The following is a 24,320-nucleotide window of genomic DNA, read 5'->3' as shown; positions in this document are numbered from 1 at the left end:
ATCTAGCTTTCAGATGGAGATTTGACCAATAAAGCCATATTTAATGCACATTGTCAACCGCATGTAACTATTTTTTAATTAGTCTATGCTTTAAATTAACTTACTATGATGTAACAGGAAATCTTGAGTAATTCAAATTAAAGCAGGCTCCTTAATACCATTCACAGTTTTAAAAAAGAAAAATGGGGGAAAAAGCAAAAATATTTTGTGCAAAACATACAAAACCTGAATAATCAATGAGGGCAAAAAAAACTTTTATTGCTCTGATAAAACGGCTGCAACAGCTTGCACACACAAGAAACTATACTAAAATGGAGATTACGTCAAATAACATTAAATGTTTCCTATTTTTTCCTAGTTTTGAAATTAAAAAATGTAGTAGGGACACATACTAGCAGTGTCTTGAGCAGAAACTGACTTGTCTGCAGCCCATTTTTAACTTCTAAAAATAACTTTGCAGTGCCCTTTTAAGTATTTTCAAACTTAACCTTCAGGGTACAACATAAAAGCCATCCAAATGTTTTAAAGCTTTTATCATGCAAAAAGTATAGAAACAAAACACAGACACATTATGAAGGTCATCAGTCTCTTTTAATGGGGGAACTGTATATTTCAATCTTTTTTAGATTAGTACATAACCAACCACCCAACACAGAAACAACTGTAAAATATATTTGATCTTGAGTCAAGAAAAATGGGTCTCCAATTTCAACTGAGGGCAAAGAAGATGTAGTCCATATTTTAATAATTCAAATTTATTATAAAAATACAACTTTCAGCAAGTCAATATACATTTAACAAGCTTCTGCCCCACAAGCATATTACTAGAAACCCTAAAAATGTGTTGTGAACTTCAGTATTCCCCTTATTGTAGAAACATTACAAAATTAGAGAAGCTAGATGTGAAAGTGTATTAATATGAGCCAAAAGCCTTAAGCTTTAATGAAAAAGTCTAGTAGTAACTAGTACATCTGGCAGTTAGTCAACACAATTGCAAAAATCTTTTATTATCAGAGTGAACTGTTGTCTGTATTGACAGAAGAAAACACAGAGTTTCAAGTATGTATTCATTTTACATATTGACCTCCAGAATTAGTTCTTTTAGTATCTTGTTTCCTGGGAGCCAAGACCCTTTTTTAGAATACTTACTGAAAGCATTAAGTAACTCTTCTGCTAGTCAAACCAGCTGACATAACTTCGTTTTTATTGGTAGCATACCAACCCTATAGTTAACTAGTGAAATTCTAAGTATCTGGTCATGGACTAAGAGGCTTCTGAATTACACACTGAAGACAGAAAAGTTATTTGATTAAATTAGTCATTTTATAATAGAAAGAATAGTGCATTCACTCCTCCTCTATATAGTCTAACAAAACACTTTTTGGTAGTCATTCATATGTATATTTAAGATCCTGTGCTACAGAGCATCATTAGATATTGTAACTGATAAAAACTTAATATTCTGCCATGCCATAAAATACATACTTGTACTTTTGAAAGAAGTTTGGAGCTTCAAAAAGTTTGGACCACTCTGCCTTACTCAGCAAAATTTCATCTGTGATAGCAAGACCTAAATTATAAAAAAACATTTAAGTTTTTTTTAAAAATCACAGTTTTATACCCAGATAAAAACAGTTTATTAACTTAGCAAATATTATTATAGATCATTTTCCCCCTTCAAACTAATTTATCAATAAGCTTAATATTCTCATCGGATCTTAAGTGGTTATTTATACAAGTCTTTTTTTTTTTTTAACTCTGTAAAATACATTCAGAAATGTAACATTAACTGATCAGACTGATGAGTACAGACATTTTTCCTTTGTAGTGTACACAGCTCAATCTAATCTTATGTGTCTCAGTCCAAAGAAGGTTGTGATTTTTTCCTTACAGTACTTGAATAAACTCTTGCGCAAGTGTTGTACAACAGTGGGGCAAAGAAACAATGAGAAGACGAGCCACTGCACTGTCTGCAAGAGCTACTGGGAGTCACCATCTGCATCAAGTCTACTCCTTGCTTTGACTACATTGTCTTTTATCTACTATAATTATCCAAGTAGATTACTAAAATAAACTAGGCAATTCTGAGCAAGTATATTGTCTTATATTAAGACTAGTAACTGCCATTAAGTGGGATTATTACATTTATCTTTTATGTGGCAGGACACAACCTAAAGCCACTAAAATAAACCTAAAAAACAAAAGACATTGGACCGTAATTATGAGTTTCAGAGCACAAGGCACTAATTAATTACCCTCAGTTTCTAAAAGTGAAAGATAGATCTGTAGAAGTCCCTCCACAGAATTCAGAACTTTAAGCCACGTAGGCATAACAGACTAAATTCTGCCTCTCTCAATAAGAATTCTCATGTTAAGAGGTTATTTAATATTCTTCCTCCCCCACCCCCAAGCATACCCACAATGGAACTGTTTTAAATCTTTTTGAATACATTTATACAGAGAGCATAAGATAATACTTACCTTGTTTAAATTCCTCAACCATGACCATCCGTGTGGAAACGGACACATTGTAGGTAGAGTTCTGCTGTGGGTATGCTGGTGTAATTATAGGCATAAGATGGTACCTATCACTGGGGTTTACCTACATATAACAACAGCCAATCAGTTTTCTTCAAGCATACACATGAGTTAACAAATTTGGATTTCTCCCTTTGCTAAAATTGAGTCTTAAGTTCTAAGAGACCTTAATTTGTAGACCAAGCAAATTTACAAATAGTTCAGAGAAAGTTTAGAATACAAGGACAATGCTTTCACACAGGTGATGTGGGAGGACCATAAGCTGTCAGCACATCAAGTCAAGAAATACCAACTGAACAGAACCACTTCTCTCTCTTTAGTAGAAACTAGCTTGTGATCATGTCAAAACATGGAAACCATACTACCACACGAGCACCTTCAGAGGAATGACTCTCTTCAGACTTTGTGAAAAATATTCTATACTTTATTTCTTTAAGACTATGGAAAATAAAGAGCCAGCCTAAAAAGAGAGGCTCTAGGCATCCTGAGAGAAGCAACGCTTGCATTAATATATTTTATTAAACAGCACATGGGAAACAAAAAAAGGGGGGGACAACACACACACAAAATACATTTAAAATAGTGTTAGGGTAGTAATCTTGTAGATGGCAAATTAAAGATGCAGCCCCGCTGATGACTTGTCCCACTTTAACTACACAGTTCTGTAACATCACACACTGACCTCAAACCCAGCAATAACAGTTCGACTTATGAACAGTTTTTCATCTTTGCCTCACATTATTTAAATATGGACTTCTGTCAACCAGAAAAACAGATGGAAGGGACTAAAGATCATATGCAACTCAACCTCTGGTGCTTACACTATTTCCCCCAAAAAGATAAGTTGAACACCAATTATTGCAAAAATGGTGAAACAGCACTAAATACCTCCACACTATTGCCCAACCGAAACATCAAAATATGAACTGCATGTCTGTAGCAAAATATTTCTTTGACTACCTGAAGGATATTAATATACAATGTCCTTAATATAGGTGCTATAATGATAGAGATGAATATTATAAATAGCATAAAAAACAACTGAAGACTTCAAGTTACCATCTTCTTGGGTCCAAAATGAAAAAGGCATTATAATAATTACGTAGAAGTGAACCTATCCAACTGTGACTGTTGCACTTAAGTTAATTCAGTATACTTGCAAAATTAATAGGTTTTAACTATTACAGCAAACGGCTTTAAGATAAGCAACTTTTTAAAAATGCACTGCTGTAAGGCATGTATCTAGTTATGCTGAATACTTAAGATCACCTATTGAAGAAGTTGAATTAAAAAGTACACTGTTCAGCAAGTGTGCTTCAAGTGGTCAGTTTACAAAATTAAGCTTTTTTCCACACTCAGGAGAATTAGAGGTTACTACAAAGATGACATAATACCAAAATATTAATAAACTAAAATGAAGTTCACCTAGTATTCTTTAAGCAACTGAATTTACTGTACATGTGACTTATAGGGGAAAAAATAATACACTAACCCTTGGGTCCCATACAGGCAAATTAAGATTGCATTCTTCTGGCTGTTTCAATAGCACTGGATTTGGCCATTCCCTGTTCAAAAAGATTGTAGCACTGAATAAGACTACTGGATACAACCACGTATGTTCAAACAACAATATTTTTTGAATGTGACCCTTCTTAACTCTGTTCTCAAGGTAAAGCATCATTTCCTCAAGACTAAGCTGGTCTAACTATAGTTCTTTAAATAACCTGTAGTGCTGAAGTACAACACAGCTGTAGTTAGCTTCTCTAGGGCATCAGAGCAATGAATTTTCTTTTGTCCTGGAGCTTTGCAACCAGTGGCTTAGGTTACTAACATCAACTATAAATTCCTATAGAACACCTAAAGAAATTCTTCAATAAAGACTGACATTGGGTCCATTTTCATGCAAGCCATTCCATGTATAAACTACAAAAAGAGCTAGCATGATCACAGTGTTTTAGAAACATTACAAAGAGTTCAGAATAAAATAGGAAAGCAATTTCCAATCCAGACTGGGAAAAAAATAAACCATGCTGAATGAAACACTAAAACCAACAAAAAAGGTAATACTTTTGTTCTCTACTGCCATGAATTAAGCCACCTTTCTTATGAAGAGCAGAAGTCAATTCATCTGTTGGTATTTGTACATTAATGCTTCCAATGCAACCAGTTTTTCTACATCAGCTTAGCATGGCAAGATTATTACTCAATGCTAGGACTCTCAAAAAGGCTATAAAACCTATGAATCCTAAATAGTGAAACTGCGGAAATTATCTTCACAGTAAAAAGAAACAAAACACTGTACTTGAAATAAAGCCATGACGTGGTACAATGATTCTAAAAATCTATCCATGTCTCGTGAAGTCTCATGAAGAATACATGCCTAAACCGGCTGCTGATACACCTCCTTTCTCCAGCATTCCAGTATGTGAACGTTAAAAGACTACGTATTTTTGGGTGCCTGTTCTTATTTAGAAATATATAAGGATCTTATCTGGAGAGCAATGTTGTGTCACAACAAATAATTAAAAAAATAATTTAAAACTAAGAATTTTTGTTTTGAATACTTTAAGAACAAGACATGTTGGATGACTTTTATTGAAAAACCCAAGCTAGCAACTTTCTGGCAGCAAGAACAACGCTTACAACTATCAACTTAATCTGGCAACAGCTGAAAAAGGTACCATAAAAACAGGACTAAAATTTAGTGTCTACAAAACAATTTTATTTTAGTGGAATCTAAATTTAAAAAAACATACCATTTAGAAAATACCAAGAAAAATTTATGTACAAGAGTTGATGCTATTGCATTTGGATAAAGCTGGCAAGTTCTTGCTACTAGCATAGCCCAGGAAACACCGCCAAGGAAACCTAGTATATTGGAATAGATGTTGTGGCCTGTGAATCGAGAAGGAAAGAGACAAAAGGAGAGAGTTATCAGCAACCATAAGAGTAAATGAAAACTTCACAAATTTTGGAATAAAACTGCTTACGTTTTGCCCACAGTTTGATAGCTCTCAGTGTTAACCTGAAGTTGTCAATGTTTGGTACTAGATGCAGAATTTCATCGGTTACCCGGCAACCTGCCAAAAGAAAGAATCTGTTACATTGGCTGTCTCAAGGGCTTTTTGCTGGTTTATCCTCTCCCACCTTCAAAGCTATCAAACTTTAGATCAGCATACAGGAAGCTTTCTTATTTGGTATTTTGATCACTGTTGTTTTGAATCCGAAAACATTGTCATTTCATCTTTCCCCCCCCCCTCCTTGTTTTACATCAGCACAGAAATCCTGGAAGTTTTAAGTCAAAGCTTTGCTCAAGTGTATGAAAACTGGCTAAAGGGAACAGTTGTTAGACCTAAATTGTCTTTGACAGAACATTTCCAAGCTTAAGAATAACATTGTAGGTGACTATATTACCTGCTTGATTTAGTTATTATTTTAAACCAAGAATAAATAGTTGTTAACAGTTAATAAATAGTCACAGAGAGCTGACTGCAAGAAAATACTCTTATCTAGGAATAGGAGTTCCTCGCAAAGTGAGAAGACAAACATGAATTCTAGAGACTGCACAAAGATGAATTTTACAAAACAACAGGAGTTGCTGTTATCTTACTACCCAGTTGCCAAGTATGTACAGTTTTCATTTACTTGAGATTATCAAGTTTTCAACTTTGTACAGAAACCAGAGATATATAACGTGGGTTCCTCTCCTCTCCCCAGCAAGCTGCACATAGACTGGAGCCCCTACCCATGCCCTTAAAAATAGCAATTTTTAAGCTACTAGATATCCGACCTCAAGTTGACAGTATTTTGAATCCCCCGATTAATACTGTATCCTCAAAGCAATTCTGTACACATTTATGCATACTAAAATATATACAAATTTTATAACAGTTAATTTATAACAAAATTAGTATCAATTTTCTTTCTTTATAGAAATATATAGTGCTCCACACTAAAATCTTGCGGTCCCATTAGTTTCTACAGAACACCATTTATTACCCAATTAAAAGGAAGGCTTTATAAAAATCTGTTCATACAAACAACTCTCCTGTCCAAAATGATAGAAAATGATAGAAACTCCAACACAGAGTCACAGTATTTTCAGTCAAGTCCTCATCTCAACTACTACATAGAATGATCTAGGATACTTATTAAAAGATTTGTCAAAATTTATACACAAATACATACCATTAAGACTTCGTATGCATCTAATGTCTAAATTTTTAAGTAGGCTATCATCTCGGAGGTCTAAGTCCTCAGGAATAGTTTGCAGCGCTAATCTTGCGAACAAAATATCAATCTTTAAAAAAAAAGAAAAAACATTAGATAATCCATTTTTCTTCTGCAGAGTTAGCTTTGTAATCCATTTTCATCAAGTTTACTAGTAGTAAGAACAGTACACTTTCTAGTAAAACTAATCTATTTAAATAATACACATGAACACCACTCACAGATGTTAAAGATTCACTTTTAGATGCTTCATTTATCTTATGGCTCCTTTTCCAAGCTGATAAAATACATATTAAGATCAATACAGAACCAGCACATAAAACCTATGCCCATTGTTAATGTAAATAAAAATCTTTTACGAATAAGCATCACTTCTAGCTCAGGAATGCAAAAAAAAAAAAAAACCAAAACTTAAATGCATATATTACTACTAGCATCAGCAGAAAAATCTGTAATGTATCTCACAGGATCACCACATAACTAAAACCTTTTTTCCTGAGATCTAAGATTTTCTTTACAGAAGAGAATAACTCCTGGTATTTTTTAGCTGGATTATGAAAGAAAAAAAAAAATCTTCCAATACAAACATCAGAAACTGTGGCCTAACAACACTTGCATATAAAAAGAATCCTTATTATAAATTTGTTCAAGACAAAAGAACTATTTAATGCACTGTCAGCAATATGGATTAAGTCTTGAGTCATAAACCTAAGCCATCACAGCCCATCGTTTACAAATTACTACAACGGAGCAAAATACTGTTAAGTCTTATAGGAGATAATCCTTTCATTCCTCTATTTTAGCTTGTATTTTGAATTTCAGCGAGAGAGGGAAAACAAGCGAACACTGGATTGAATGTAAACGATTAAAAAACATGCAAATAACAGACATACCAAAGAACGCCTATAACAACTTTCAGTATTTATTATGAATAACTAAGCTATGTAAACAGAAAACACTCTCCAGAAAAACGTTCCTAATATACAACATAAACCTAATACATAGACAGTAATAAAGTAGCTGACAAATTAAAAGTCACAGGTCAGGTTACTGCATGCTATCACGTATCTCTGTGCATCTCTCTAATTTGAGAGTAAGTACATCTCTCTGGCTAAGTGCTATCTTACACAAACGTCAGTGAAAATACAAATAAGCAGGAATGGTCAGGGTGAGGGAGGTGGTTCATCATCTTCCTGAGACTCAGAAATTACCAATACCCTAAGGATCATTATAATTGCAAGGCTGAGATCCAACTGAGATTGGGAGAGAAGGAGCTCTTGCATACAATGCTACACCTAAGTATGGCTACTCTTCAAATTGTCCGTATCAGATAGCTAGCATAGGACTTCTTTCCCACTGGGAAGTCCCCTTCGTATACCCACCAGCTAGTGGTTAATATAATCCAGGTATGAGTCTGAGAAAATGTGTATATGAACAGTTCATGGTTTTTTTTTTTTTTTTGTCTTGTCACCAAGAGAAGATGACAGGTTGACTATAAGATGGTCTGAAAAAGATTTATGGAGTATCTTTTGAAAGAAACGTTCCTGTTTTCTTAGCAACTTGCCCCAAAATAGTGAAAATGTTAAGCATGATTATCACTCCAGAGCAAACAAAACCATCAGGCTACAGACAAACTGGACAGAAACAATAATTTCGGTCACATGTTAATAAAAGCATCAAGAAATAGGGTGAAGTGGCTACCTAACTTCCCTTCAGCGATATGTTTTTGAGATCCTCCTACAGTACAACATATTAAAACAAATCTGAATTTAAGGTTTGGCAGTTAATCATTAATAGCCAAAAAATTATTGAAGCCACATTATGTATGAATATAATTTCTATTGAATATTAAGTCTTCAATAGTGCTAATGCGGTACTCTACAGGTCAGTAAACTCATCAACACAAGAGGGTAAAAGAAAGAATAGGGAGATGTTCATGCAGCTTTAAGCAGATCAAGAAAGACTTATTTTAGTCTCAAAGTCTCACTTTAAATACACAACCAAGGACTGCTGTCAATCACTTGAATGTGAATTTAGGATTGTCACTTTAATAGTGTTTGTATTCTTGAATATTAATTATAGAAATCCTGAAAACTTTGTTTTAACCATATTCTAACAAAATAAAATAAAACATAAGAAGATCTTTACCTCTATTCCATCAAAACAAAGTTTAATAACTGGGACAAAAGCTTCTTCAACAGCCTGGGGAAAAAAAGTATTTTATTTTCAGTATAGAGAAGAACATTTACAAGCAATAGACAGGAGTTCTGAACAATCATGACGAAACACTATTTATACACATGCTTTTCCTCCACTTTGTTTGATTTGTCAGCTGTCCTTCTCCACCTATGAGGACTTACGCAGTAAACACTGATCTACTATGTACCATAGCTGCCTAGATATAAATTATAACCCAAACTCATACCAGCCAGCTCTGATGGTGTTACCTCAAGACGAAACTTTTTTCCTCACTACACTGGTAAGACTCTTTTTTCACCCCACAGCATCTCTACATATTCTAAAGCTAACCTATGGGAATTCTTATTCTAACAGGCGTCTTATTTCTATTGTTTCTGCTGTCAGTATTTTACAAGAAATGACAAGGAGACAACCATATTCACCTGATAAACAAGCATCTTTTCTTGCAGTCATTAACAAAGTTTAGTTGAACAAACAGTATACATGATGAAACTACGGAACTTGGTAACTATTCTGTAACCAGCTAGGAATATCACCTTCCCAAACTGAGCACCTGAACTAGATGCAGATCTGCAGAGCACTGCTTTCGTAAAATCAAAGAACATTGCTTACTTCCCAGTAACAACCATTAGGAACTTCCAGAGGCTACCACAATTCTAAGAGAACATTCCAGTTCTTAAAAGGAGAAGACAACTCCACTCTCCATACAATCTTAGTCTACTAGTTGGCAGGATAGATCCTAAAGATCTGAAGTTCATAAGTCTCTTAGACTCACTCACTAGAGCAACCATTATTAAAGTCAAGGTTCCATGAAGAAAACTTTCTAAGACCTAGCTGGACTGATTTAAAGTCTTAAGACTCTGACCTAAAAGTTATTGACATCAATGCAGAGCCACACTGATTAGCAAACATGTTCTGATCTCCCTTGCTGCTAAGTCAACTACATTAGATTGAATCATCATTAAGAGTTTATACCAAAGTTAATAGGAAATCTGAAAGGCAGAATCCTCTTGATTATAGCATGTGGATTTAAAGATTACTAAAAAAGTGTTCAGATAATAAAACATTCAGAACAGTAGTTTCAGTGCACGTAGTATTACCACCAGATATTTACACTAGACAGAGTTACTATGGGATGCATAGAGACAAATAATGCTGCAGAGGCACTTCAATTTATTTTAGGACAGAGCAGGACTAAGCCAAAAAATGTTTGATATTTGCAAGCAATTATCTTCATCTAAGAAGAACAAATTCCAGATGAGAAATTTTACTCTAAATTAACACTACGCAGATTAAAACTGACCTACGGAGGCTTGTCATTCATGAACACGAGAAAAAAAACCTTCATCTTTCCACATGATGAAAAACTTGCATAAGTATCTTAAAAAATGTAACCTCCATGTTCAAATGCACAGCTGACAGCCAATATAGATCTGGTTAGTATCAATCACAGTGGTGATTTATATAAGGATGAAATTATAAAGTGTATTGTTGTGCTACTGTTTTTAAAGACTTCAACACAAGTTAGCCTGAAAGGGATTGGGACCAAACACATTTGCACCTGCCTCCTGCTACAGAGTACAAACAGAAATTTTACAACACTAATACAGTGCTAGCAGATTATTCTGTGATCCAGATTTTCAAACAACTGTATCTAGTAATATGGAACAGAGCAAATTTGGAAGAATCTCTATTTATTTCAACTGGTTTTGTTACAAGTTAAGTAAAAATCCACTGCAAGCCTTAACAGCAAAGTTACTTATTTCAGGAATCATCTTGCACTTCTAACTTTTCAGCATCCTCACTTCAGCTGGTTGTATCAGGCAGTTCACATACCCTCAAATCTTTTACTTCTTCTTGTTGTTTCAGTTTTTCATAAAATGATGTGAAAAAATCACTTCTTTCAACATGTCTTGGTGCAACACATAGGGCATCAATATCAGCACCTGAAAGCGTTTATTAACACAAGCAGGTTACTCACACTTTACACACACAAAATGCCATCAATAGCCAGAATTTTTAAGTATTTATTTTTTAAACCAAACAGAACATTTCATTTCTTTTACTGTAGCAGCTCCCAAAGAAAAGACACTAAGTGAAAACAAAGAAAAAATGTTCATGCCATTAAACACACTGGATGCATGCACACATCCTTCAATTTTACAACATTTGTAGTAACTTTCAAAGAACAAACCACAAGAAGCCAAGTATACAACTTTTTTTTTAAAATAACTTCCAACTTTCTTGTCTGCTTCCCACCCCCAACAGGAACCAATTTATTTTATTTAGAATGAAGACTAGAGATGGCTGACAAAATTCTAACACCACCTCAAAAATACAGTAATTTTTGTTACTTAAACATGACATTTAGAGGTATTACCTCTGACACAACATTTTTTATAATAAAAGTAAATTTTACCTTTTGTATGAACCCCTAATCTATAGGATCCAAATGTAAAAATTTTTCCTCCAACATTTTCTATTACAGACTGTGGAAGATTCTAGATGGAGCAAATAAAATCGGTTATTTTCATCTTAGCAGATTATAATGACATACACACAACTTACTATAAAAGGAAAGATATTCCAAAAAATTTATATTGTTAGAGATTAACACAGTTTTGAGTAGCAATTCACTCCTTACATATATTGTTTCTGATTAATAGCTTTTAAGGTGCAATTACTACTGAAATAATCTTAGTAAAGACAGAAGTACTTTTGCCATTTGGGAACTACTATCACTTCAATCTCAGTAACTTTGAGTAGTTCTACACTTTAGGAGCAGCAGCTTTAAGATATGGATGTTGAACACATTCTTCTTAACACTCACACACTTTATGCTGACTTCGAAACTGATGATAAATTCTAATTTGGAGCAGCAGAAACATACTATGTTCTGTATCAATGCTTATTAAATTACTCTCAGAGCCATCTGTAAGATCCTACATTCTTTTTAAAAAGTTGTTTCGAGGAAAGGTGTTTATTTTGCGATAAAGTTATTTAGTTATATTTATTAGCATAAAGATACTTAAGTTCCTGGGTTTGCACCTTTAAAGAACTCTTGTCGTCATAGCACTGTGGCCAAAGACAGTTAGCATTTCAGAACAGGAAGTCTATACTGGTTAAAAAAAAATGGAAGGGAAAGACTAACCCGGCTTGGTTTCAGTGAAACTTAAACAAAATGTACTACAATCATTATTTCAGTAAAAGAAAATAGCATTACAGGACAAGAACTTCCAAAACTGACATTAAAGAAAAAAGGCCAAGTATCATAAATTTGCAATAAATTCATTTTAAGATCTAGGATTGCTTCACAAAAGCAAGCCACATAAGCATATAATTGACATAGTAGTACACAAATTTTGACAAAGTTGAGTTGTACTTCTACCTAGGTTGAGGAGGGAACAACTGAAAATTCCTGTTACAACTACCATGAACTTTTGTGCTATTTTCTCTCTCCTCAAAGTTTCTCTTTGACAAAGATTTACTTGAAAGTTACAATGTTGTTTGGAACCAAAAGACTGTACTTGTTTTCCTAATTTGATCTCCAAACCTATGATTCATCACATTTACACCAGGAACATGTACTGAATTTATTTTCCTACATCAATCTCATGTAATCTCATGAGCAATTTCATGTAAAATACATCCATACCTTGCTTTCACTGATTTCCCGTATCCACTCCTTTACCAGGTTATTTAATTTTCCCAAAATTAGAATCCTATTGATAAAACAGCAGAATCACAAACCACGAACTTAAGAGCAAACTAACATTATTTTTTAAGACACCGATCATTATTACACAACAAATCAACTAGAACAACATTGCAGATCTAATTAGAGATCTTGTCTCTATAAATACACTGAAACAAAGTCACTCACAACATTCAGACTATTTTTTCCTCTTCAAAGGCATTAAAGATATTTAAGCTGAGAAGAAATGAAAGCATGCAAGGCCTATACACGCTTTAGGTAAACGGCTTCTACTCACTTTCAAAACAAAAACTTAATTGAGTAAACACATGAAACTGAAAGAACAGTAAGCAGCAGTACTGACAGCAAAAAGCTCTAGAAAGCTCAAAAATAACAAAAATCAAGAGCAAGGGCCACTAAAACAAACGCTTTTTAAAAAATGGCAAGCCAGACTCCTAAAATTGAAGGCCATTTTAATGCCTATGTTCTGAGGTACTCCTCTTAAGGGGAAAAGCTAAATATTTCACCAAGCTTTTAAAAAAAGCACCTGAAAGAACACAAACATGCTTGGGGTTCAGTAGTTAACTGCATGAATGCAGAGGTATGAGAAAACCACTCATAGAGCATTTACTCACCTGCGTTGCAGTTCTTCTTCCTCTTCAAATACACCATAGGGTTTTAGGGTTTCGATTAATTTCTGGGTAAGCATGCAGTCAAACTCCTTGGGGGCAGCTAAACTGATAGGTGAGGTAATGCCATAATGCTTCTGCAGTTGCTGTGTTTGTGATCCCTGGGTTGTAACGGGACTAATAAAGGCAATTAGATAAAAGTTACTGACAGGAACAAATAAATTTATTCTCATCCAAGTAGCAAACAAGACACATAATAAAAGGGGAAAAAAAAGTTAAGCCTACTGTTAGCAGCCACATCCCAGACCAATCTGTGTTAAATAGGTGTTATTAAGGACAGTGTTATTTTTCTCCAACTCTGAATATTGATTGCAGGGTCACAAGTTGCTATGAAACATGATCCATATCAGCTGACTTCACACAGCAAATATTCACCTAAGGAGGCTCTAACATATTTTGAGCAAGAGCATCATACTAGAAGTACTAGAAGAAGCTAGCTTTAAGCTGACTTCTCGTCTGGCTACCATTATATGATTTAGAGGAATTTATGATGTCTCAGTTTTGTTACAACACAAGATACAGCCTCAATTCATTGAATTGTGTGTTTTGGGTTGGCAGGGACCTTTAAAGACCATATTTTCAAGTTACTAAAGGAGTTATGAGCCAAACCTCAAGCAGAAAGGCAGCACTCTCAATTCAACTCCTCTTATTTCAAGGTTGTGAGAGGACGAGAGCAAGCAGAAGAGCTTCAACAGAAACACAGAAGCGAAGGTATCATCTTGCTATAAAATCTAGGAACAGCTTTCCTAGATCAGCATCCTGGACACACAAACAGCCACACAGTTTTTCATAACGGCTACAGATTTGTTTGTGATGATCACAGTTAAACGCAGCCTTATTTTCAGAGCAGTTGGAGCTTTAAGGCTAGTAATTCTGAATATTTCAAAACTGAACTTGCTTCTCTGAAACATCAGCGTTTAGGTTCTGATTATTACATGCTACACTCACATAGTTAAAACTTTTTGAACTGATAGTCATAGAATCATAAAGGTATGAAAAGACCTCCACGATCATCTGGTCCAACCATCCCCCTACCACCAGCATCACCCACTAAACCATATCCCTAAGCACCATGTCAAAATACTTGCAGAAACAGCTGTTTAAAAACTATTCTTAGTATTACTGAAATAATCTTATCATCTCTAATAGCCAAATTTTAACTGTAAGAACACTCAGAAGTCTTCCTGCTTATATACTTCAGATGTAGAATACATTACTTAAATCTGTATTAAAATAGCTCCAAAGCGTTTCTTGCAACATTAAATACTAGTTTTATATTGATCCACTGACAACTTTCCTCTAAATTATATATATTATTCCCCCACTTGTTATTCTTGAAAGTAACAAATCACTGTTTAAGTCTACTGAAAAGAACTTTCTCAGTAAAAGAATATGAAACAGACTTGTTTCTTAATCAGTTCTTAGGAGACCAACGTTATAACCCCTCCAAAATACATCACAAGAAACATAACCATTACATCAACAGCTATTAAAAAGCCTTTCCAACAACTGAAGCACCACCTTCAAGCTAAAGTAACGCTTGTGTGTTACATCTCCAGTACCTGTTATACTCTTGCTACACAAGCTCGCTCTCAACAGTACAAAGCTTGCATTTAATATCAAATGTACAAGTAACACTGTAATAGTTTTAATTCAGATTAGACATTTGATACATTTTTTCCCAAATTCAATTATTCGTTCTACTTAGGTAAAAGCTGTAGTACCTATCAATTTGGTCTCCTTCAATTTTCATGAAGCCTAAAAAGATTGCTCTGTGTCAGCAATGCAGGCTGACCACTTCTGTCAAAGTCTTATCTTCAGCAAACATCCCATTCCCCTGTACGTTACTGTATTATCAGTCCTTTATACCTACACAGAAGGACTGTTTCTATCACACTACAACTTTTTTCAGCCTAATTAGCGCCCAACTTCATTTTCACTTCCATAATAATTTGCAGTCATCATCTGCTTAGGACCTTACTCCTGATTCCTGAATATTCATAAGAGCATCTTAACTAATAAAATTAATCAAAATCAACAAAAAGTAAGGTGTTTTTCCACACATTAAACTCACTTAAAAATTATTTTGAGCTTTAGTATTTGATTTCAAACAAATTATCATTTACAACAAGTTTCTCACCAAGCAGGTCCTAGCATGATTGGCCCAGTACAACTGTCTGTTAGCAAAAGAATAAAAAGGCAAAGCAGGAAAAAAATACTAGAAACTGTACGTAAGTCAAATCCCAAGTAATCATGTCTGAGAACATTATTTGACACGGCTTTCTTCAGCTAAGAGGCTTTAATCACCTAGTGAAGAACTTAGTAGCAGCTGAACAAATCATATAGACCTTTGGACTTTGTGTGAAGCATTTTTGAAAAAAGATGTTAAGATGAATTATATGAAAGAGTAAACCATAGTAAGGACAAGGGAAGCCACTACAAATTTCTCTCTTTTTCAAAAGAATCCTTTTAGGGATGTCAACACAAACAGTACCTTCAGCCACTAAGTTGCTACAAAAAAAAGCAGCCATGAAACAAAAGTTTTCAATACATAAACATCCCTTGCATGCTATGAATATCTTTTAGTTATATCACAAAGCAGTTAGGTAAATTTGAACTACAATTTCTCCCCTCTTTTGTCAACTGTTTATTTGAAAAAAAAATCAACTGCAACATTTGAAAGCTATTTTTTTTTTGTTTGTAAACCAGTAAGTTACAGCAATAATATTTTAGTTTTATTTGCATAACTATTCCCTGATAGACTCACATGTCACCCATCCATAACTGTATCTAATTCAACAGATACTAGACTTCATTGAAAAGGCTGACAAAACCTAGCCTAGCAAAAACTGTTCCTAGATTAAAAAAAAAAAAAAAAAAAAAAAAATCAAAACTCAACATCACTCTGATATTGAACCAAGAAAGCAGATTCCTGAAATCACTAATGCTATTTACACCTACCAAAGTTAAGGCTATTTTACCTTTTCCTAAACATACCAAATGCTACCAGGAACGTGCCTTTTTAAAAAAAAAAAAAGTTACAGAAGAAATGGTAACAGACTTAGAAAGTCTGTATTAAAATCATTTCAGGATCCAATAAGCTAAGCAGTTCTATGCAACCTATAGTCACCCATTTAAACAGCAGCAAATGTTCAGAATTACAACAAAACATTTAGAGGCATAGCCTCTCATGAAACCAAGACATTTCAAATAAAGCATTTTGCTAGTGGCTTTATAAATGAAGAACAAATTGTAATTGAAAAACAGACATTAGAATCAACTGCTTTTTTTCTAATTGTAATGTTGCATTTACATGTTACATAGCCAAAAAACGCTAGTAGTCTTAGACTTACTTAAAAAAACAAACATGAAGATTATTCTAATATCTTCCCCCTTGAAGACAGAAGTACCTTCCAGTTTTCACCTGTGCTGTGTCATGAAGTATCACTTTCAGAATCTCTTGGTTTAAACTACTGACTTAACTCAGAAGGAAAGGACAGGTAAGCACCACTGCTATCCTCCTAGGTGAGAGGATTAGGGAAGTTAAGTCCCTCGGATGGGGGTGGGAACACTAGTCAAATCTGCTAGTCATGGAAGTTAAGCATTAACAAAAAGCAAAGAGTACTGAAATACAGCAGAAAGTCCCATCCCAACTACACAGTCCTAACAAAAGCTGGGTAGATTAGGTAGACTTTGTCAGCGTCTGCAAGACAACTCAAACCATGCTTAGGGCTGCACTCACTTATTTTAAGGAGACAAAACTTTTAAGATCATCGAGAAGAGCAATATACAGTTAGTTTGAGGCTTTGTGTCTAGTTAACCCCATATACACGCACGAAGACCTTGCTTCTGCATTACTATAAATGTAAACTAGCTGCCAAGAGCACAATACAAAACAAAGTTGTACAAAAGGTCGTTAAGGAGTTAAATTTAGCACGCTATTGTTCTTGCTTTGTTTTGACCTGGATGTTTGAAGAGTGCCCGCTCTTCAGACAGATTAAACATCCGCAAGCTCAACAACAGCTACAGTGGTTTTAAAGTGCTGTGATGCAACACCTCAGTCAAACATGAATTAGTTTCAAGCTCTCAGTGAAATGTACCTGTGACGCGTTTTTTTCCCCACTAACTGCCCTCACACACACAGTTATACTATAGTCTCTACTAAGTTTACAGCAGCATACCTAAAAGACTTTTTTTTTTTTTCCCCTTCAGAACCCAAAGCTTTGGTGGGTTGAATCTTCGTATGTAGTTACTGATAACTACTGAATTAAAAAGAACAGATCCTGGTAATATGGCCACTGCTAAAGCCACTGCACAACAGAATGAAGGAGTGGAAGAAAAAATAAGGGTGCAAGAGGCTTTATATCTTTTGAAAGATCAGGTGACACCATGAAAACACATCCATGTTACCTGAAAATAGAGCAGACAGGTGTGTGTATCTATACATAAAACACCATACCTCATGTTAACTAAGAGGTCAGCATTTTTCACTACTATGCTATTACATCATCTTTAACAACACTAGAACCTTACTCCATATACCCCAGAAGAAATAAGAATCACTAAACTTTTTCAAGCATGCTTCCCTCCCAAAACAAAAGAAAAAGATTTAAATGAGGGCGTTTTCTGCATTTTATCTCAACTGCTGGAATAATCTCACTACCATTTTCCAGAAGTTTGGGCAAACCGTGTTTTTTTTTTTATTTTTTTTAGCACTTCATCTTCACTGTCAGTATTCTGCTACATTTCTACTGTTAACGCATTATCTGAATTAAGGCTGCACGCTTCTTACTGCAACGAGAACATAGCTGTGATCAGCATCACATTACCCAAACATCACTCTTGCAATTTGGAATCCTCCATGGAAATAAAAGGCAACAAGAACAACTGGAATCTTAAAAAACAATGCCTAATTTTTAACAAATTGTAACAGAACTGCGATCTATCCTGAAATAGACTTTAGTCACCCAAGACTTAACTCATCTAAATGTGTGCTAAGTAAATCATTCACACAAAAATCCCTTCCACTGCATATATTACTAAATCTAAGCTATGGATGAAGTTTGTCCAGACAGACACGTGCAGTAAGGCAGCACTGATGAAGACATTTAACAGCCTATGGTTTTTCTCTTTCTTAAAATAGTGTCAAGAGCCCACATGCTAACTTTAAACATCTAACTTCAGTCAGGACCTCTGCCTCATTCAGCCTTTCCTCCAGATATAAATACACAACTTAGAGAATCTCAGTGACTGTCCTCTCTATTTGCCTCTACTGACCACACCAGTAAAATGCAGTGGTGACACCTACACCAGATTTCTGGAGCAATACTGGCCATCCCACCATCTGGTCAAGCAACTGGAGCTAAATTCACAAAGCTCAAGCTCTGCTGTATTAGAGTTTCAGAGTGTTTTGAGGGTTTTGTCTATTTTAAAGTCTTCTCCATCAAGGACTAACTGGTAATTTCAGATGAAAGTTTCTGGCTTAACGCTAATGTAATAATCACTACACACAATTCCAGAAGTAAAGGAAAACTCTGAATGAAGTCTGCACAAATGAGTTACATGTGAACTTGCATTTTAAGTTAAGACAGCTGCCCTTCCTGGGCAGGATTTTAACATCTAGCAAAAAAAAGTGTCTAAATTGCTGGTGTGGTATGTTCAAGACATCTGAAACAGACCCGACCATGGGTTTTGGAGAAATGACAAGCAACACAACTATGGAAGAAGAGATGGCAACTATGGCAAAAGGAAGAGCATTCACATTCTGCTAACCTTTGACTCATTCCTAAGTTCCCTCTGGCTCTTCTGTTTGGGACAGTCTTTGTACAGAAGAATAGTACAAACAGCATGTCCAGACACACACCCATCCACTGCATTCTTACTAACAACAATTTCAGAAGTTTCTCAAGCTTAAACAGCAGAAACTTTTACTGAACTCTGCAGGCAGCACTTGAACCAAAACCGAGATTTATTGCTGCTCTGGGAACAAAACACTCCAGAGGTAGTCATTTAAGAAATTCAGTAAGGTTGAATCAGAAGATAACAGGAAGTACCAAGCAAAGAACTACAAGTTGGATGAAACGTTTCAATGATAAGAGGTGAAAATTGCCACCCAAGTGAAACTTGCCTCCAAGGTGAAATTTGCTCAGCCCAAAGCAGCTGGGTTTCCAGCAGGTCCCCAGGTGAGAACTCAGACTTTTTTGGAGTGACAGTAGAAGACTGAAAGCTATCACAAAACCACATATATTTGCCACGTTTCCCTCTCTACTACATCAAACTCATCTTCAGTAGAGGTTTTTACATTAATTTCTTCTTGATTAATAAAGCTACGACTGTCAATTATGGCAACTGTTCTTTCTAAAGCAAGTCCAGTGCTCTGTAGTTAGTAATAACTTAATTCCTTCCAAAATACAGCCTATAAAAATCTTCGCTCTGTTCAGAAACACACCATTTATCCAACCCCAATCACTGCAAATCATTTTAAATAGTCTCATACTTCTTCTGGCATAAAATTGACAGTCACTTAAGTCAGCAAAACAATGATTTTGCATGTATCTAACCCAAAGGTCAGCAAAAGAAAACATTTTCACTTCTGAAGATTTCTTGTAAGTTTGACTGCCTACAATAGACTGAGGAAAAAAAAAAAGATCACTAATGACATTCCAAAACTGTTATATGGAAGTTACCAATACCACCAACACTTAAAACTTTCATAGCACTTACAGCACTTCAGCATTCAGGTATCTGACACTACGCACTTTTTCACTTCTGGTTAAAAAAGTCTTTAGCAGAGATTTCAGCAGATGCAGAAGTTCAGCAGAGAAGCAAGTGCACTAACACCAGCAGTTTAACAAGAAACAGATTCCTACTGCTATTCCTCTGCTTGGAGGGTCAGAGAGGCCCAGGTTGCATAAAGAGGCTGCACCATTCGTTCACAAAAGCATAGCTACCGCTTCACGGAGTCAGTAGCCTTTCTGCAGAAGACCTAGCTCTACCTGAAACACACAAATATCTCAGAGAGCTTCGTTCCTCCCTAGCAGCTTGGTTTAAAAATGCTCAGGAACAAGTACTCTGTATCTAACAGTTCACTAAAATATACCTCTACAACAGAAGAAATACTCATTTTGTTTCCAAAAAGTTTTTTTTTTTTTAATATAAAGTTAAAGAGTTTTTCTTGATGCAGCTATCTCACCATGCAGATTAATGAGAACCATGATAAACACGTAAGTTTCTGGTATATACTCAGTATTTTTATTAATCATGAACTTTTTTTTATTAATCACGACTTCCAAAACGCCAGTTATCGGCATCACCAGAGCCTGAGTTTGCTTTCTTACTACTCAAGTGCCTTGTATATAAATAATTTGCTCATTTTTACTGTTTTGTACCATACTGCTAAGAGAATATTTATACACAGACAGCTCAGCATGACCACTGTTGTACACTTCTTGAGAACTCTGAAAGCTTTTGAAGTACAGACTGATGACAGTTACTGGTTGTGTGGGAGGTCAGTGCTGCCTTGGCCTGTCAATAGCACACAGCATCCTAAAAAAAAGAAGTTTAAAGGATGTCTTGAAAGATGTTTGCTTGCCACCCTGAAAGCATGGCAGTGATAACGTGACCAGGGTTGGCTGGTCTACCCTTATTCGGAAGGTTATCGTCCAGAAGTATAAAAGCATCAAGCAGAAAAAGATCCTGGAAAGAATTATGCAGACAAGGAACTTCCTATGCCCCCCCCCCCCCCCTTTTTAAAATACTCTAAACATCGAATACTCTTAAATTTAAGTCAGAGGTATCTCTTCAGAAACTCTAGAATTAACATTACCAGCATTGCAACTTGCTAGCATTACAGCGTTTGTTTTGAAGTCTTGGTTGAATAATATGAAGCCGGTTGTTCCACAAACATACAGATGACAAAACAAATGAAAAACCCAAGAAAGCTTCTGTTTTTCTAGCTAAAATAAACTTTTTGTATTAGTACAGTTGCTAAGTAATGTTTATGCTGAAAATAGTAATGCATCACTGCAGCTGCAACTACACAATGTTATTTAAGAGTTTCTAGTTATCATAAACACCTACGTACTTTAAGAATAATAAGCAAATCGCCCCAAACTTTTCAAAGTTGAAGACCATTATTATGAAGAACACAATTTATTCATCAGAAGTAGCACAAACTTTGAATGCTGTTATGAAGCATTTGGAACTTATGTAGACACAACAAAATAAACTACAAATGAAAGCTGACAGAATAAGCACCCTCCCATTTTCCTGGAGTCAAAAAAAAAAAAAGCTAACTTCAAAGCCCGTTTCTGGTAATTTTTCATTGCCATAGTTTCTGGTAATTTTTCACTGCCATAATGAACATGTGCAAAACGTATTTATAAATACATTGCATTCTTGCTACAAAAGCCTTGGAAACTATTTGGCATAGCCATTTTCCCTACTACATTCACCTACTGTGTTGTTTTTGCCACAAACTCTTAAGCTTGTCCCACATTATCTGCACTGCGACTAATACAGCAGTATTTTAGATTCAATAAAACAAGCACACCAGGCAAACTGGGCTATTCTTCACATGACGTCTGCATATGTAAACCAACAGCGCATGTAGTAATTCCAAGTTCTTTGTATTTCTCTTTCAACGTCCCCATGCTGCCTTCTCCCTCCTCCCCCCAAAGAGCCTAGAGTATAAACATACCTTATTCGTAAAGCCTACTTAACCACTACCCATCGCTGGTTCCCTCAACTTATTAAGGTATAAACGAAATATTACCATCGTGGACCACGGAACTAAGGAGTTTTGTATGATCCACCCGGAGCCGTCAAAACGTCAGCGAGAAAAAATAAAAACAGGAAGAGGTGGGGGAAAGGAAACCGGCGCAGAAAGCAGGCCGGGGTTGCGTCTCCCCGCGTTCCCGCAGGCCGGCGGCAGGCCCCTGCCTTTGGGGGGCAGCCCCGGCGGCGGAGCGGCCGCTCGCAGGGGGCACGGCGGCTGGGCTGGGCGCTGCCGGCCAGGGGGCGCTGCCGGCCGGCGGCCTTGCGGCGGGTGCCCGGGCGTTTCGGAGTCACCCGGCACCGGCGGGGTTCGGCAAGGGCAGCGGGCTCGGCTGGGATCGCCTCACAGCCGGCGCCTGAGGAAAGGCGCTCGCATGGGGGAGGCTGTGCCGGCAGTTTTGGGAGAGAAAAATATATATATGTTATAAAATAAGCTCCACGTTTGGCGGCCGGGGCTAACCGCGCGCCTTTTACTCTCTAACGGGCGCCCCGCAGCCGGCCCCGCCGTGAGGGGGCCGCCACAAGGCGGGGGCCGCCTCGGCACCCCCCCGGGTCCGGCACCCGCAGGAGGCTCGGGGGGCCCCAGGGCCGTGCGGCCTCGCACTGCGGCACCGGGGGGGGGCGGGAAGGGGTAACGGGGGCCGCCGGGCAGGCTGAGGCGAGGCGCCCGGCCGGCGTCCGACTTACAACGGCATCGTCTCTCCGGCTCCTCCTCCTCCTCCTCCGCCGCCGCCGCCACCACCACCACCGCCGCGTCTTCCCCTTCTGCCTCCTCCTCCTCGTCCTCCCCCACCGCTGAAGCCGCCGCCGCCGCCTGAGGGCCGCTCACTCGTCCCGCCGGGCAGCGGGAGCCGCGAGCATGGCAGGGCCGGGCCGCGGGCCGGCCGGGAGCACAGAGCCGCTGCTGGGCCCGGCCGCCGCCGCTTCACTTTCCTCTTCCCCTCCGGCCTTCTAACATGGCGCCCGGGCGCTACCACAGCGACGTTCTAGAACGGGGGGGGCAGCACGCAGCGGCGCGGCCACCCCCGCACGCCGCGCACCCTGACTCGCCCGCGCCTGCGCAACCGGCAGCGGCGCCGCCAAGCATGCCGGGAGACGTAGTTCCGCGGCGTGGCGGCGCGCGGGGTTTTGAAAACAAAGCGCTAACGGCTCTGAGGCGGCGCGTGCGCGCGGCGGGAAGAGGCGGGGTCGGCGGTTCGGCGCTGCTGGCGGCGGGCACGGGGCCCGAGGGGAGGGGGGGGCCGAGCGCGGCCTGGAGTCGCCATGGAAACGGGGGCGGCGGGAGCGGACCCGGCCCTGTGAGGGTGGCTTGGGGCCCCGCGGGCAGCCCCGCGGCCTAGGGGAGTTTCGGCTCAGGGCTCGGCCTGGGCCAGGGGTTTTGGTCGTAGTCTGCCGCAGCAGGCGTTTTTTTGTGTTTTTTTTTGTTTGTTTGTTTGTTTGTTTTTTTGTGCCCCACACAGAGCAGGGAGTTCGTTTTCTAATAGGTGTTTTGAAAGCTCTGCCACAAGGAGACCACGCAGATTTCAAAAACCTTAAATAATTTCACAGTTCACATATCTACTCAAAAAAGTTTTTTTTCTTAAAAAAACATATATTACAGCAACTACACTAAATAAAGGCCTATTTTATCTCCTTCTTTAGTGTCCGATTTTCATCTTTGGTCTGAAAAAAGTAGCACTCAACCCACAAATTTCTCTAAAATTGCCAGTTATTTCATGTTGAGCTGCCTCACGTGATAAGTGGTAACATGGACTGGCAGCATATAGAAACTTTACACGCCCAAGAATTGCTCCTTTAGAGTAGGAGAGAGTAGTCCTGAACTCTGTTCGGGCTATCATCACTGCCTGGGCTGTGTGACTGGTTGAACACAGCCGAAATTAGACTGTTTCTTTGTAAAAATAGTAATATATCTAAATAAGCACCTCGGGAATTAATACGTCTAAAATTTGAATACTAAAACTAACTGGTAAAAGAGGTGCAATTTATTTTGTTGTCACTATCTTTTTCAGTTCTTTCTCCTTTTTTCCTCTTTCTCCCAAGCAGTCCTGGGCTTTTTGTTTTGACAAAATCCTACATTTGTTTTACACCAAATATGATGCCAGTTTCAGCTCAGCATAGACACTGACAGGTTCTCTGAAAGGCATAGAAAATCAATAGAAGGAAAAGACATCAACAGCCTGGAAACTCCACATTCT

General features: G+C 37.5%; 1 protein-coding gene across 5 annotated transcripts in view; it reads right to left on the bottom strand.

The window, feature by feature from the left end:
- The window catches only part of PAPOLA (poly(A) polymerase alpha), a 43,022-nt gene extending 19,862 nt beyond the window's left edge, over positions 1–23,160 (bottom strand). The window contains exons 1-12 of one of the 5 annotated variants that reach the window (XM_048070388.2): positions 22,813–23,160; positions 13,297–13,467; positions 12,623–12,689; positions 11,387–11,468; positions 10,804–10,913; positions 8,917–8,970; positions 6,727–6,838; positions 5,529–5,618; positions 5,295–5,433; positions 4,031–4,103; positions 2,482–2,602; positions 1,486–1,570 (exon numbers count right to left, since the gene is read on the bottom strand). In XM_048070388.2, coding sequence (XP_047926345.1) covers positions 1,486–1,570; positions 2,482–2,602; positions 4,031–4,103; positions 5,295–5,433; positions 5,529–5,618; positions 6,727–6,838; positions 8,917–8,970; positions 10,804–10,913; positions 11,387–11,468; positions 12,623–12,689; positions 13,297–13,467; positions 22,813–22,820 — 1,112 coding nt within the window. In that variant the 5' untranslated portion in view covers positions 22,821–23,160. Of the gene's footprint in view, positions 1–1,485; positions 1,571–2,481; positions 2,603–4,030; positions 4,104–5,294; positions 5,434–5,528; positions 5,619–6,726; positions 6,839–8,916; positions 8,971–10,803; positions 10,914–11,386; positions 11,469–12,622; positions 12,690–13,296; positions 13,468–22,123; positions 22,148–22,812 lie in introns of those variants that run through there. The other 4 variants (XM_048070387.2, XM_048070386.2, XM_048070385.2 and 1 more) reach the window with 4 other exon arrangements.
- Between the last annotated feature and the right edge of the window lie 1,160 nt (positions 23,161–24,320).

Source organism: Anser cygnoides, chromosome 5 (assembly GCF_040182565.1).
Source record: "Anser cygnoides isolate HZ-2024a breed goose chromosome 5, Taihu_goose_T2T_genome, whole genome shotgun sequence".
NCBI classification, from domain to species: Eukaryota; Metazoa; Chordata; class Aves; order Anseriformes; family Anatidae; genus Anser; species Anser cygnoides.
This window is presented reverse-complemented; position numbering and strand designations above follow the sequence as displayed.